Consider the following 13,416-nt stretch of genomic DNA (forward strand, 5'->3'; position numbering starts at 1 on the left):
TGTGCCCCGCGCAGAGCACTATTGTAACTTCCAAGGGAGCGCTGGGAGCAGCGGGATCGGGTTTTCCCGGCACCCCGGCCTGGGTGGCAGGGAAGAATATGCCGGGATCCGCCTCAGGGATCTTTGAATCTCTTTACTGCCTGGCTGGCCCGCAGCTCAGAGGTGTGGGGTTGCAGAGATTTTGAGTTCTTAGGCTAGGCGGTGGCATTGCACTCCCTGTGGCAATGAGGGTGGCTCAAGGGCTCGGCTTGTCGGTGGGGCAGCAAAAGCCGGGTGCACGCGCCAGGGAGGTAGCCAACAGCCGTTGGGACGCGACGCTGGTTCCCAGGGGAGAGCCAGCCGCTGCGGTGGCACTGGTTCAGACGGCCAGGCCCTAGGGAACCACCATGGATCCTGAAGACGCCAAACCTGAGTCGTCCGAGGCACCTTCAGGGAACTTGAAACAACCAGAGACTGCTGCAGCCCTGGCAAGTAGCGGCAGCGTAGTGAGTTCTGTAGCCAAGGCACAGCGCAACATCTCAGCAAAGACCGCACCCCGGAAGCACCCCGCAGTCTCAATTCGCAGTGCGCAGTCCGCAGCCGCCGCACGTCCCCAAGGCAGTGAGGGCACCGCACCCTCAAGGAAAGCCACCAGACGCCCACCCCCAAAGCCCACACTCGCACCCCCAACGCCCTCTGCACACACTGAATCCAAACTCTTAAATGAGACAGCGATCAAAGAGCGTGCGGAGGGCCGAGCCAAAGTCCCGTACAAATTCAGGGACAGCCTCAAGCGTTTTTCCTTCTCGCCCACTGGAATGTTGAAGATCCTGAGAATGGTGAGCGGAGGGCTGGTGAGACCTAGCGGATGTGGCCGGCAGTGGCCTCGGGGAAATGCCCACGGGGTGCTAGCTCCGGAAAGCTTCCATAATTCACTTTGCCACTCACCTTTGTTTTGCCTCACCTTTCCTCCCCACCGCCCCTTGCTCCCCACACACTAAACCTTTCCTACTTAACTTGCCTCTTTTTTTCCCTATTTTTTTTCTTTTTTTCTTTTTTTTATTATACTTTATGTGGTACATGTGCAGAACGTGCAGTTTTGTTACATAGGTATACACGTGCCATGGTGGTTTGCTGCATCCATCAACTCGTCACCTACATTAGGTATTTCTCCTAATGCTATCCCTCCCCTAGTCCCCCACTCCCTACAGGCCCCGGTGTGTGATGTTCCCCTCCCTGTGTCCATGTGTTCTCATTGTGCAACTCCCACTTACGAGTGAGAACCTGCAGTGTTTGGTTTTCTGTTCTTGCATTAGTTTGCTGAGAATAATGGTTTCCAGCTTCATCCATGTCCCTGCAAAAGACATGAACTCATCCTTTTTTATGGCTGCATAGTATTCCATGGTGTATATGTGCCACATTTTCTTTATCCAGTCTATCACTGATGGACATTTGGGTTGGTTCAGTTTCCTCTCACAAAGGAAATTAGGGAAGCAATGAAGATAATAGGAATTAATTTATAAGTTAGGAAACAAAAATAATAGAATCAATCAATACAAGAGCTGTCATTTGAAAGTCCTATTAAATTGATAAACCATTGGCCTACCAAGAAAAAAAGGGGGAAGAAAGGACATATATTTAAAATTAGAAACCAGAAGGGGAAAATAATCACAAACATCAGCAAAACTGAAAGGATCTACAGGAGTACCTTGCAAAACATGTGAATAATTGGATGAAATGGTTGATTTTCTAGAACAATGTAAATTACCAAAACTGATCCCAGAATAGGGAAGAATCTAAACGGCAATATAAACATAGAAGAAAATGAGAATTTTAGCAAATGAGTATCTTTCAAAAATGTATCAGGCCCAGACCTTTTTACAAGTTAACTCTTTCAAGCCTTCATCGGATATAATTCTGACACTACTCTAACTTTGTCAAAGAATAGAGAAAGAAGAAATGCTTCTGAACTATCTTTACACAAGCAGTATAATACTGATAGGAAAATTTGACCAAGTTCAGAAAAAGAAAACGAAGTAGAGATCTCACTTGCATCAGAACAAAATATCAATATACTAGCAGATAATATTCATCAGTACTTTTTGAAAATACAATACCACAAGAAAGAAACAGGATGATTCAATATTAAGGTTCTATTAAAATAACTCACTGTATTGTAAGTAAAAGGGAAAATGAGATTATATCTATCACATTATAAAAAATTAGGAGATTATGTCACAGAACAGGTGACAAAATTCAACATTTGTCCCTGATTGCCAAGAAGGGAGACCAGTAAGATAGGAGTATATAAATATTCCATTGACATTGTAAAAATAAACATTTCAAACTAAGAGTCAGCATATTTAATTAAATATCAGAAGTATTATTTATTAAATCAGGGGAAAAACGATGCCTACTACACCATGAGTCAACTTTTTCTGAAACCACTAGTCATCATAATTAGGAAGGGGAAATAATATTTGAAAAGAGGTGGCCAGGTGCAGTGGCTCACATCTGTAATCCCAGAACTTTGGGAGGCCAAGGTAGGCAGATCACCTCAGTCAGGAGTTCAAGACCAGCCTGGCCAATATAGTGAAACCCCGTCTCTACTAAAAATACAAAAATTAGCCAGGCTTGATGATGCACGCCTGTAGTCCCAGCTACTCGGGAGGCTGCGGCAGGAGAGTCTTTCGAACCGAGGAAGCAGAGGTTGCAGTGAGCTGAGATCACATCACTGCACTCCAGCCTGGGCGACAGAGAAAAAAAAATAAATATATATATATTTATATATATATATATATATATTGCATATCTAGAAAAAAACAAATCAACTGGAAACAATTTAGACCAAGATAATTTAGTTAGGTGACTCATTATTGTGTTAATAAATAAAAGCTTCCCTAGACAACCACTTAAAATATAAGAAAATATTTCTCTTTACAACAGTAATCAAAATGATCAAATATCTAAAAATAAGTGAAATGTGATACACATATGGGAAGAAAACTTTAAAACTCTCATGACAGATATTTTTTTAAAACCACTAAAATAACTGGAAAGATATACTTTGTTCTTGAGAAAAACTAAATTCTGTAATTTTTCCAAATTATAAGTAAGTATTTCATTTAGAAATCCCAACTAAAATGCCAACAGGCTTAGTCTGGGGAACTTGACCGACACAAACATGGGAGACATAAACATCTGAGAATGAGTAAGAAGAGGAAGAATAGGCCAAACAATAACTCAATATAGAGTGAATTGTCTATAACTTAGAGTACTAGAGAAGGAAGCAGCAATTCAATGGAAGAGAACAGTCTCAAGAGACCAAACTACATCTGAGAATTTAGTATACAATAAAGGTTAGATTTCAGATCAATGAGGATAATACTGGCATTTCCCAATAAATGATGTTGAGATAATCAGCAGCTGTTTGGAAAGAAAGAAAACTGAGGCTCTTCCTCACTGTTTCTACCAAAATCAATGTATATGTACTTTACCAGTATATATACAGACTTCTTTCTAGTATGAAATATAAACTGTTAATAGTGGTTATTTTGAAGGAGAGAGACTAAGGTTGGGTTGGGGGAAGAGAAAGAAATTGGTATTATTTTATCCTTCTATACTGTGTGCTTTTTTTATTATTTTCATGTATTTCATTTCTTCAAAATGTAAGAAATGTTAAAAATGTATGTGCAAAACAGTACAGGCCACTGTACTGCGATATAATCAGATTTGCATTCTGACAATGTAGATTTTTTTAAATCATGCATTAAAACAAATCCTGTTTCTTTTATTGCAGAGTCTTATCATAGGAGCATTAGCTTGTTTCATCATCGCCCAAGCCAATGAGTCATTTATAACAATCACAAGTCTGGAAATCTGCATCGTCGTTTTTTTTATTCTAATATATGTGCTAACCCTTCACCACTTGCTGACCTATTTACATTGGCCCTTACTTGTAAGTGTTCATTTTTACAATTCTTCAAATCCAAGCTTTGCCCTCAGCCCCAGAGTAAGGGCTCTCCTTAAGTGAAAACAACGGAGCTATCTCTCTAGACAAGGACATAGCTGAGCTGTGACAGTTAGGGTGTTGCCCTGGTCCAGAAGGATTCCTTGGACCCTTGTGCCTGCAGGACAGCCAACACACCCCTGCTCCAGCCCTGAGTGTAAAGCCCCTCATTATGGCACTAGACACATGGTACTTTTCAGCTTGTCCTAAAAAAAAAATTTACTTAATACATAAAGTAGGTAAGCACATTTCTCAGCCATTGCTTGTAAAACAGTGCATGCATCTACTTTGCAGAGAGCACTCTGATTATAAACATTCTCCCCAAAAGCAAAAGTTGATATGATGGCATTGTAGAAAATTGCTGTGCATACCCTTAAAGATTGTAGAGTCAACCTGTGTGCGTGTGTTGGGGTCCATATCACAAAGAGGTGCCAGACTATCCAGAAAAAGACATTACAGAGCCTTCTTTAATAGCTTTTCCCAGACTTTCACATTCTTTGCCAACTGAACAATTGCTAAAGCTAACCCCTCAGGTCTCAGACTAGAGAGGCAGTACGGTTTTGTCCAGAGGCAGCCATAGGCCCGGATTCTGGCCCTGCCACCTTACTAGCTGTGTAACCTTTAGCCTCAGTTTTCCCATTTAAGAAGTACAGAGAAGGAAAAGTGTGTTAATAACTACCTCATAGGGTTCCTGAAACATTCAAATGTGTGAAAAGCCAATAACATAGTATGTGACACAAAGCAAACATTCTAATGTCCAAAAATAACAGCCACCCATCAGACCCATCAGATAGCTGGGTGGCGTTTGCCATTCTGTCTTGCGTTGTGAACAATCCTAATTCAGAGCTTAGGCCTCTTCCACATCCCACTTCCTTATAGAACATTTTTTTAACCTTAAAGTCAGAATGTTCCTTTTGAGCTAAAACTCAAACTTCGTCTTCAAATCTGTGAGAGATTTTCTGCAAAGGCTGCTGAGCTCTCTCTGTCCCACAGAATGCCGAGTACAGGAAGCAGACAAAGCAAATATGAGCGACTTTGAGTGAACATGTGGAAGACCCTTTTAGTTATGGAGAGGTTTCTCAGGGGAAACTCAAATCTCTGTCCATGGAAGTTTTCAAGAAGGGAAGGTAAAGTAACCATTTTTGAGCATAGACCATGTGCCAGATACTTTTTCATGTTACCTTATTTAATTCTCACAACAACCCAGTGAGGTTATGGTAATCCCTCACCCCCCATTTAACAGATGAGAAAATTGGATTAAAGACATTCAATTGCCAATTGATTCAATTCAATGGCCATATGTAGGTGCCAGAAACTCAGATATGCACCCAGGTCTATCTGACTCTAAAGCCCAGACTCTTTCCAGACTTTACAACCTATTATCTTGTGATGGTTTTCTATCTCCATTCTCCGTTAAGGTAAGAAACTCAGTGAAACTACGTCTTTATGTCCTCCTCAGCTTCTCTAAATTTTATCTCTGTATCTTGTTTCCTCATGATTTTCTTAAAATACAGCACCAAAGGTGAATTGGTTATCCTGGTGGGTGTACACAGGCCCTTGGGGGTGGGTGACTGATGGCTCCACAGCACCATCAGCTGTGGTCAGGAGGACCAGAGCCCTCTGAGAAATGGACTCATGCAGGCTGGGTCCACACATAAAGCTGGAGAGGGCCAGGAGACATCATACTTTGCTGCAGGGTCCAGTGGTAATGCCCAAGAAGTAGCCCAGACAGAGGTAAGAACTAGGATCTCCTGAGCATGAACCGTGAGTGTCCTATGAGAGAACCTGTTCTCACAGTGGTCACAGGAAGTTCAGCCCAGCTCTTGTAGGGTTACAGGCCTTTGGTCAACTCCAATAAAGCCAGGCCCCCTTGCTGTGTCTGTCCTAAGTGACAGTATCCTCTTTTTTGGGGATGACTGTGGGAGCCCAGAGGTGATTCGGAGCCCCTGTCTTTTCCTGCTACTATTCTCGAGAGCATGGGCCAGACCTAGCACAGCACAGGATATGCCTTGTGAGCTCCCAGGAGCTTCATGGTGGGGAAACTCTGTGTTACCAAGATGGTTGCCCAGTTATTCTGATGTTCAGCTCACACTAGCAGAACACATACTGAGCAACCACATGGTTGGTCAGATGGTAAGTGATTTAATTAACTTGGAAATTTTTGAAAAAGACTCATCAAAACAGGACCCAAATTGCGTTCTCTTCTCCTATCCAGTCCCTTCCTTCCAAATCCGCTCTTTCAGATTCTGTGAGGTGAAGGATGTGTATCTACACAATTTTTCAGAGGGGCAAGTAGCTACACTGGGAGGCCTTGGCACAGCAGGAAATGTGCTAGTTTCGTAAGGGTATTGGTGCTAGGAGGTGATGACTTGGCATTTCAGAAGGTATGCAGGCTTAGAATCAAGCTTCAGGAGTCACTTGGGACCTTATGATAAGGTCAGTGCAGGAAGCCACAGAACACACGGTCAATTTCATACTAGAACTGTTTTGAGTCGAGCTCTGCACAGCTTCAGAGGCTTGCCCACAGCTGAGAGTGCCCAGCATGTAGCTACCACTTCCTTTCAGCCCTTCCCTCTAGGCAAGAAGGCTTGGGTCCCAGGAGGTATGGGATTAGGGTAAGGAGTACTGACTTTAAGTGGCGATTTCTAACTTAAAGGCTCATAAAAGGATAGAGTTCCTTATTTCCCTATTCCGATTATTGTTTGACAAAGGAATGAGGGTAAAAGTCTCCACCAGGGAGACAGACTGTGATACATCAGGGCTTGGACTCAGCAGGGAAGCCCCAAAGAGAACTGACTGCAGATACAGGTGACCTGCTGAGATCTGTGGGCTCTGGGACCATATTTTGTCAAGGCCTCCTCCTCTGGACAAAGGATGGACCCATACTCAGTCTCTGAGTTGCAGCTGTGAAGGGTGTGCGAGGGACCCTGACACCATGGGGAAGGCACAGGTCCCGCTTTCAACTCCTAACCTATGTTAGGGCCTATGAGGTCTCCTCAGATGGGCTCTTGGCATTCTTGATTAATGTGAACTCACAGAATAAATGTGCCAGCTTCCACAGCACTGGTTTTACCTGCAGACTTGAGAGTGGAATTAAATCAGTAAATAAAGTTAATTTAAAATTTAAACCCATTTTTACCAGCATGAGTCTGCATCAAAGCTAGGAAAAGTACAATTTTCCTCACCCCACACATTCTCTTCATTTTTAGGTTTACCATCTCTCCCCACTCTAGTCTACTGTCAGGTATCAAGATCCTAAGAAATTATGAATTCAAATTATTGTCTTCTAAATAGCTCATATTTTAATTTTTTTTTTTTTATTTTTTTTTTTTAGTAGAGACGGGGTTTCACTGTGTTAGCCAGGATGGTCTCGCTCTCCTGACCTCCTGATCCGCCCACCTCAGCCTCCCAAAGTGCTGGGATTACAGGCGTGAGCCACCGCGCCCGGCCAATAGCTCATATTTTAAACACTTCTACATCATAAGGAATAGAATCCAGCATGGTCAGAGAAACTGAGTTCTGGTGAAACAGATGTTTTTGCCAACAGAAAGCAATTTTTTAAAAGGAATAAAACTTTTAAACTAAAACAAAACAAAAAATGAAACCAATGAAAGTTGCAGTTAGTTGAATACCAGATAATATTCATTGTTTATAAATTCCTATTACAAATACTACATTTTGTGAAACAAATCATGTTTAATGTTTTTCTTTCTTTCTTTTTTTTTTTTTTTTTTTTTGAGATGAAGTCTCACTGTGTTGCCCAGGCTGGAGTGCAGTGGCATGATCTCGGCTCACTGCAAGCTCCACCTCCCAGGTTCAAGCCATTCTCCTGCCTCAGCCTCCTGAGTAGCTGGGATTATAGACATGTGCCACCACGCTTGGCTAATTTTTGTATTTTGGATAGAGACAGGGTTTCACCATGTTGGCCAGGCTGGGCTCGAACTCCTGACTTCAGGTGATCCACCCACCTCAGCCTCCCAAAGTGCTGGGATCACATGCATGAGCCACCGTGCCTGGCCTGTTTGACTTTTTTCCTAATATTCAGTGTTTTTTTTTTTTTTAATAATAAGCACTCACCATTAAGGCATCTTTCTCTTTCCCACTTATAATTCTACATGATTTTAATATCTCAGAGAATAGTTTGGAAGCTTTATGGAAAAATTGTCAAGAAAAAACACATTTCTCATTTTAGTCAGAGAAGTCTACTTGAGTCAATAAGGTATTTAGTGGGGAAAGAAAAATATAACAAGTAAGGATGGTATTTATGAGGAAAGTGGAAGTCCTCCCGCACATGGCCAAGCTCAGCTGCAATTTTAACACAGCCATCAGGGATATCTGTCTCTCTGCCCAGATGAGGCAAATAAGAGGGTCTGTGTGTAAGGCAAAAGGGAGGAGGTTAGCAGGAAGAAGGCTCATAGGCACTCAAATCAGACTGCCCAAGGTCATAGCCACTTACTGGCTGAACAACCCTGGGCAAGTTGCTTACCCATCTGTAAACTGGGGATAATGAGAGTTTGTTGTGAGAATCAAATGAGATCACATATTAACACATTGGCACAGCAAGTGCTCAATAAATGTGAGCTAGCTACAATAGAAATGTTAGATGCAAGGCGAACCTTAGCTCCAACGGACAATTCAGGAGAGCGCTTCTTTGTAAGTAAGGACCACAGTAAACTATAATGTCCATAGTCCAACAAGGAGATAAAACTATGACAGGAAGTCAACGACTAGCTGGGCCTGGTCTGTGGTTGGTTTATTATTATCATTATTGATGTGCTTTTGTTCAAATTCTTGTAATCTAAGACCACAGCTGGTTAGTGGTCAGAGAAACTGAGCTCTGGTTATACAGATATTTTGGCCAACAGAGAGCAATTTTTAAAAAAGAATATTTGACTTTTGAAGTTTATACTCTGCTTCTCAGTTGTAAGAATCCTTGTTCACATCTTTTACTACCTTGGTTTATACAATCCTCAGGTGTAAGCTTCCTGCAAAGCTGCAAACCACTGTACCTGCCTCAGTCAGGCCTGCCCACTATGGGCAGACCTCTCGCTCAGCCTGCAGAACCCAGCTGGGACTTACTTCCAACCTCCACCAGCCCTGCTACATACCCCTGTTCCAGCATTAACTACCAGGCACCAAAACAGTAGGCATTAGTGCCTTTTCAAGAGGCAAGTCACATTCCACAAGAGGGCTCCTCGGTCGCCAGCCCCAATAGGAAGAACATCTGGAGTTTGCAGAGAGTTTACTATCTGTTAACATTTTGAGGGCAGATATGAACCTACATTTTGATGCACTCCCACCAGCTACTAGATGCCAGGCATGTTATCAGATGCTTTCAGATTCATTATGCCATTTAATCCTCAGACCCAATGAACCTCAGTCATTATCCCCATATTACAAATTAGCAAGTTGGCAGATGGGTGATAAAATATGCCCAATCTAGGAATTGGCAGGCCAAAAGAGATCATTGACAAAAATACTCAACTGACTGGTGCTGTATCATTTTGACCCTCCAGACCCATTCCACAGAAAATCCCAAAGATGGATTGGATGCTGAACTTCCAGACTAGGAGAATAGCTCATTTCCTCCTTATCTGGGTGTCCCTGATGGGAGGCAATAGTGAGTGGAGTTCTGATTCCACCCATTATTCAATCCTAGGCAATTGAAAAACTCCAAGCCTCCACCATGTCCTCTGTAAACTGGGGATGATGGCAATTCTGACTTTGGAGGCTGCTTTATGAGGGTTAAATGAGGTTAAATGATGGACTGGGAAATGCTTGGCACATCAAAGAGTTCCATTGGAGCCATTGTGATTCCATGATACCATACACTGGATGGCAGTGCTCCTTGATGTGTTTGGACGAGTGTGCCAGAAAGGCTGCCTTACCAAGGCAGACCATCAAGACTCAAAGACTTAAGCTATTCAGATTAGCTGTCTGGCCCATATTGTGGTTACGTCCTCCAGGCTTTTGCCCCTAGCCATACACTGCTGCCACTGACACACTGTGTACTCGTTCTTCCATTATTATTTTGCTAAGGAAACCCAGCCACTGCTCACCTAGGAGGGCACTGCCACCCACTCATCCTCACTCTTCATTTCAGCACGCAAAGAAGCAGGTTGGGCTAGCAGTTAAAGAACTCAGGACTGGCCGGGCGCGGTGGCTCACACCTATAATCCCAGCACTTTGGGAGGCTGAGGCGGGTGGATCACTTGAGGTCAGGAGTTCATGACCACCCTGACCAACATGGAGAAACCGCGTCTCTACTAAAAATCACAAAAATTAGCTGGGCGTGGTGGCAGGCACCTGTAATCCCACATACTCGGGAGGCTGAGGCAGGAAAATTGCTTGAACCTGGGAGGCGGAGGTTGCAATGAGCCAAGATCGCACCATTGCATTCTAGCCTGGACGACAAGAGCGAAACTGTGTCTCAAAAAAAAAAAAAAAAACTCAGGACTGAAATCCAATTGAAACCCAGAAGAAGGAGCACAATGAGCCTGCAGATGTCAGGGCACACCCAATTCTGGCCATGTTTCAGGAAAGAGCAAAAAATATTCACTCCAGAATATCAGGCCTGCTCCTCAGATGAGTTCATATGCTCTTGGGACACATGAACTCACAGAATAAATGTGGCCCAATTTCCAGAGCATTGGCTTTACCTGCAGATTTGGGAGAAGAAGTAAACCAATAATTAAAGTGCTCATCTAAAATTTTATTTTTATATTAAAACAAATGAGTTATGGAATAGAATGCAGAATTTACATTAAAAAAATACAAGACTTCCCAAAAAAATCTCATTTATGGAGGGCCAGTTTGGGCTAGGCCCCTTGACTACCAGGTTTTTTCATGCTCACTTTCCTATTCCCTTTATGGAAAAAGTTGTCAGCTTTTTTTCTAATGGTATTCTTTAATGAAAATAAACCCGTTTCTACAGACAAAGTCATATCTAGGATCTTAAAATCACATAAACTCATGTCTCTGGATGATGTAAGAATTATGCCTCTGAGGTTTCCTCCTCATCTTAATCAAATGGAAAGTTTTTTAAAGGCATCTATTCTCAGATGTGTAATTGACCAGTTTAAATATTTGTGAAATTATATTTTTGTGTAAACTTGATAATTTTCAATTCTTTATTACAGGATCTTACCAACAGTATCATTACAGCTGTGTTCCTTTCAGTAGTTGCCATCTTGGCCATGCAAGAAAAGAAAAGAAGGCATTTATTCTATGTCGGGGGGGTAAGTAGAGGCCTTCATGACTCCATTTAAGATCAGTATTCCAAGACTTTGAAAAGGGAAATTGGCAGACCCCATTATATCATTAACCAAGCAAAATCCCCACTGCCACCCACGTACTTCTTGCACTGACTTCTTCAGGTGATATGAAGTTGCACAAACTCTGAGCTCATGAAAATCTTAATTCTAACATGCGTTCTCCAAATAGGTACAAAAACAAGAGTCTGCTAAACCCCTTTTGAGAATTGTAGACACTATTTTTGAAATGTTAAGCAAGATCTTTTTGTCTATAAATAGGACTTTGATTTAATGGACTAGAGAATTGTATTTTAAAGACAGATAATAAGAGAGATTGTAAGGGGGAAAAAGTACACTGTCTAAAGTGGGTAATCCAGCCTATTCAGGAAGGAAGGAAGGAAGGAAGGAAGGAAGGAAGGAAGGAAGGAAGGAAGAAGGAAGGAAGGAAGGAAGGAAGGAAGGAAGGAAGGAAGGAAGGAAGCTGCCACATGTTGAGGTGCCCAGTATATGCCCTGCACCAAGCGGGGCACACTCTGACTTAATCTTTACAACTCTCATTTGTACAGATATAGGAACTGAGGTTAAATACCTTGCTCTGGGTCACAAGACTGGGACAAACTGGGACTCAAAAGAAATGGCAGATCAAATGCTTGGAAGATTCAGGGGGTTGGGAGGGGAGGTAGGGCTTTGGTTCAAGAAGTTAAACAATGAGAACAGAAATTAATGCAGAAAAAGAGTTTATTTGAATTCATTCTATAATCAGTAAATATCTGTCAATCCCATTGATTGTGCCAGACATGAGCTCAGTGCTCGGGATAGAGCCCCTTCCCCTTTGGGAAAGCTCACAGATTCGCTGGCGCAAGACATACCTAGGAAAAGCTCATTAAGCAGCTAGGAATTAAGTGACCATAAAGAGAAACATCCAAGGTTGTCAAGAGTCCCGAAGTACACAGGGGAATATCCGTGCCATCAGCCCCTGGTCCCCATCGGCTGACTCCACAATCACTCCTTCTACTGCCAGGGGTTCCCACCCCCAGGTCTCCATTTCTTATCTGGATGGCAGCATCCCACCCCACCACTCACTGGTCTTCCTGCCTCCAGCCTGGTTCACTTTCCATTCACTTCATGGCCACTGCAAGTAGGTTTTCTGAGTCTCACACCTGACCTCTTGATAGAGTCCCAGATCCTGCACCTCTCCAGCCTCAACTCTGCCCCCTTCTCAGCGGCTCCGGAGGTCCTGGCCACACCAGATTCCTTACAGACCTTAGTTCAGTGCCTGGGTTCTCCTCCTCCCCTTAGGAACTCCTTCCTGCCCTTTGCAAACATAGCCCAAAAGTCTTTCCACGGAGAGGCCTTCTCAAGACCTACCCCTACCTGAAGCCACTGCCCTTCCCTAGTCCTTTCCTGGTGCCTCAGACATCAAGCGAGGCTACTACTGGCAACAAAATCCCCCATTTCCAAAATCCCTTTTTCTGGGAAAGGCAGAATCTGCCTGCAGCAGCCAATTGGGCAGGCGCCAAGAAAGTAGTGAAGGGTCAGAGGGGACAGGAGGCCACCCGCAGCGCCCACCCTGGATAGGGGTAGGTTCGAGGGGTTGCTACCGAGCTGCAAAATAACCCCGTCTTTCCTTCCCGCATATGGTCTTGTATCTGACAGTCCCTGTGTCTCACAGCGGTAATCGTGTGTTGCATCGATGCGTTTGTGGTCACCAAGAAGATGAGGACTAACTTGAAAAGATTCCTGGGAGTCGAATTTGAAAGCAAGCTTTCCCCCGCCAAAGACGCCTACCCCGAAACCGGCCCCGACGCCCCGCAGAGGCCCGCCTGAAGCCAGCCCCGCGCCCTATCAGATGAACGTGTCTGTCGAATCGCTGCCTCCGAGCCCACCCCCGAGCTCGCATGCTGTCACCCATTCCAGCCTAAATGTGACCATAAAATTAGGGCTGCTGCTTTTATCGAGAACACCTGCTTCCTCTCTTTGCCTTGTGTGAAAGTCGCGTATTTTCCTGCGCTTGGCGCTGCGCCCGCGGAGCTCAGGGCGGTGACCCGGTGCTCGCAGCCCCCGCGGCTTACAGACCTGGGGCCACCTGGAGAGGCCGCGAGGGCAGCTCCGCGCGGAGGTGGGACTGGCGGGTTGGGAACGGAGGTGGGGCCCGTCGGGGGCCGGCGCGTGGAG

The 13,416-nt window shown here is 43.9% G+C and overlaps 1 protein-coding gene across 5 annotated transcripts; it reads left to right on the forward strand.

Annotated features, from left to right (window-relative positions):
- Nucleotides 1-73: 73 nt before the first annotated feature.
- Nucleotides 74-13,202, forward strand: CMTM1 (CKLF like MARVEL transmembrane domain containing 1). 5 transcript variants are annotated; one of them, XM_058441068.1, is made up of 4 exons: nucleotides 110-467; nucleotides 3,779-3,937; nucleotides 11,128-11,226; nucleotides 12,914-13,202. In XM_058441068.1, exons 1-4 carry the CDS (start codon nucleotides 387-389, stop codon nucleotides 12,917-12,919), a joined length of 345 nt encoding a protein of 114 aa, XP_058297051.1. In that variant the 5' UTR covers nucleotides 110-386; the 3' UTR covers nucleotides 12,920-13,202. The 5 variants fall into 5 exon arrangements, with proteins under 5 accessions (XP_058297052.1, XP_058297051.1, XP_058297050.1 ...); XM_058441067.1 differs by having other exon boundaries at nucleotides 119-467; nucleotides 12,898-13,202; XM_032157546.2 differs by having other exon boundaries at nucleotides 120-818.
- Nucleotides 13,203-13,416: the final 214 nt, after the last annotated feature.

Source organism: Hylobates moloch, unplaced genomic scaffold (assembly GCF_009828535.3).
Source record: "Hylobates moloch isolate HMO894 unplaced genomic scaffold, HMol_V3 SCAFFOLD_6, whole genome shotgun sequence".
NCBI lineage: Eukaryota > Metazoa > Chordata > Mammalia > Primates > Hylobatidae > Hylobates > Hylobates moloch.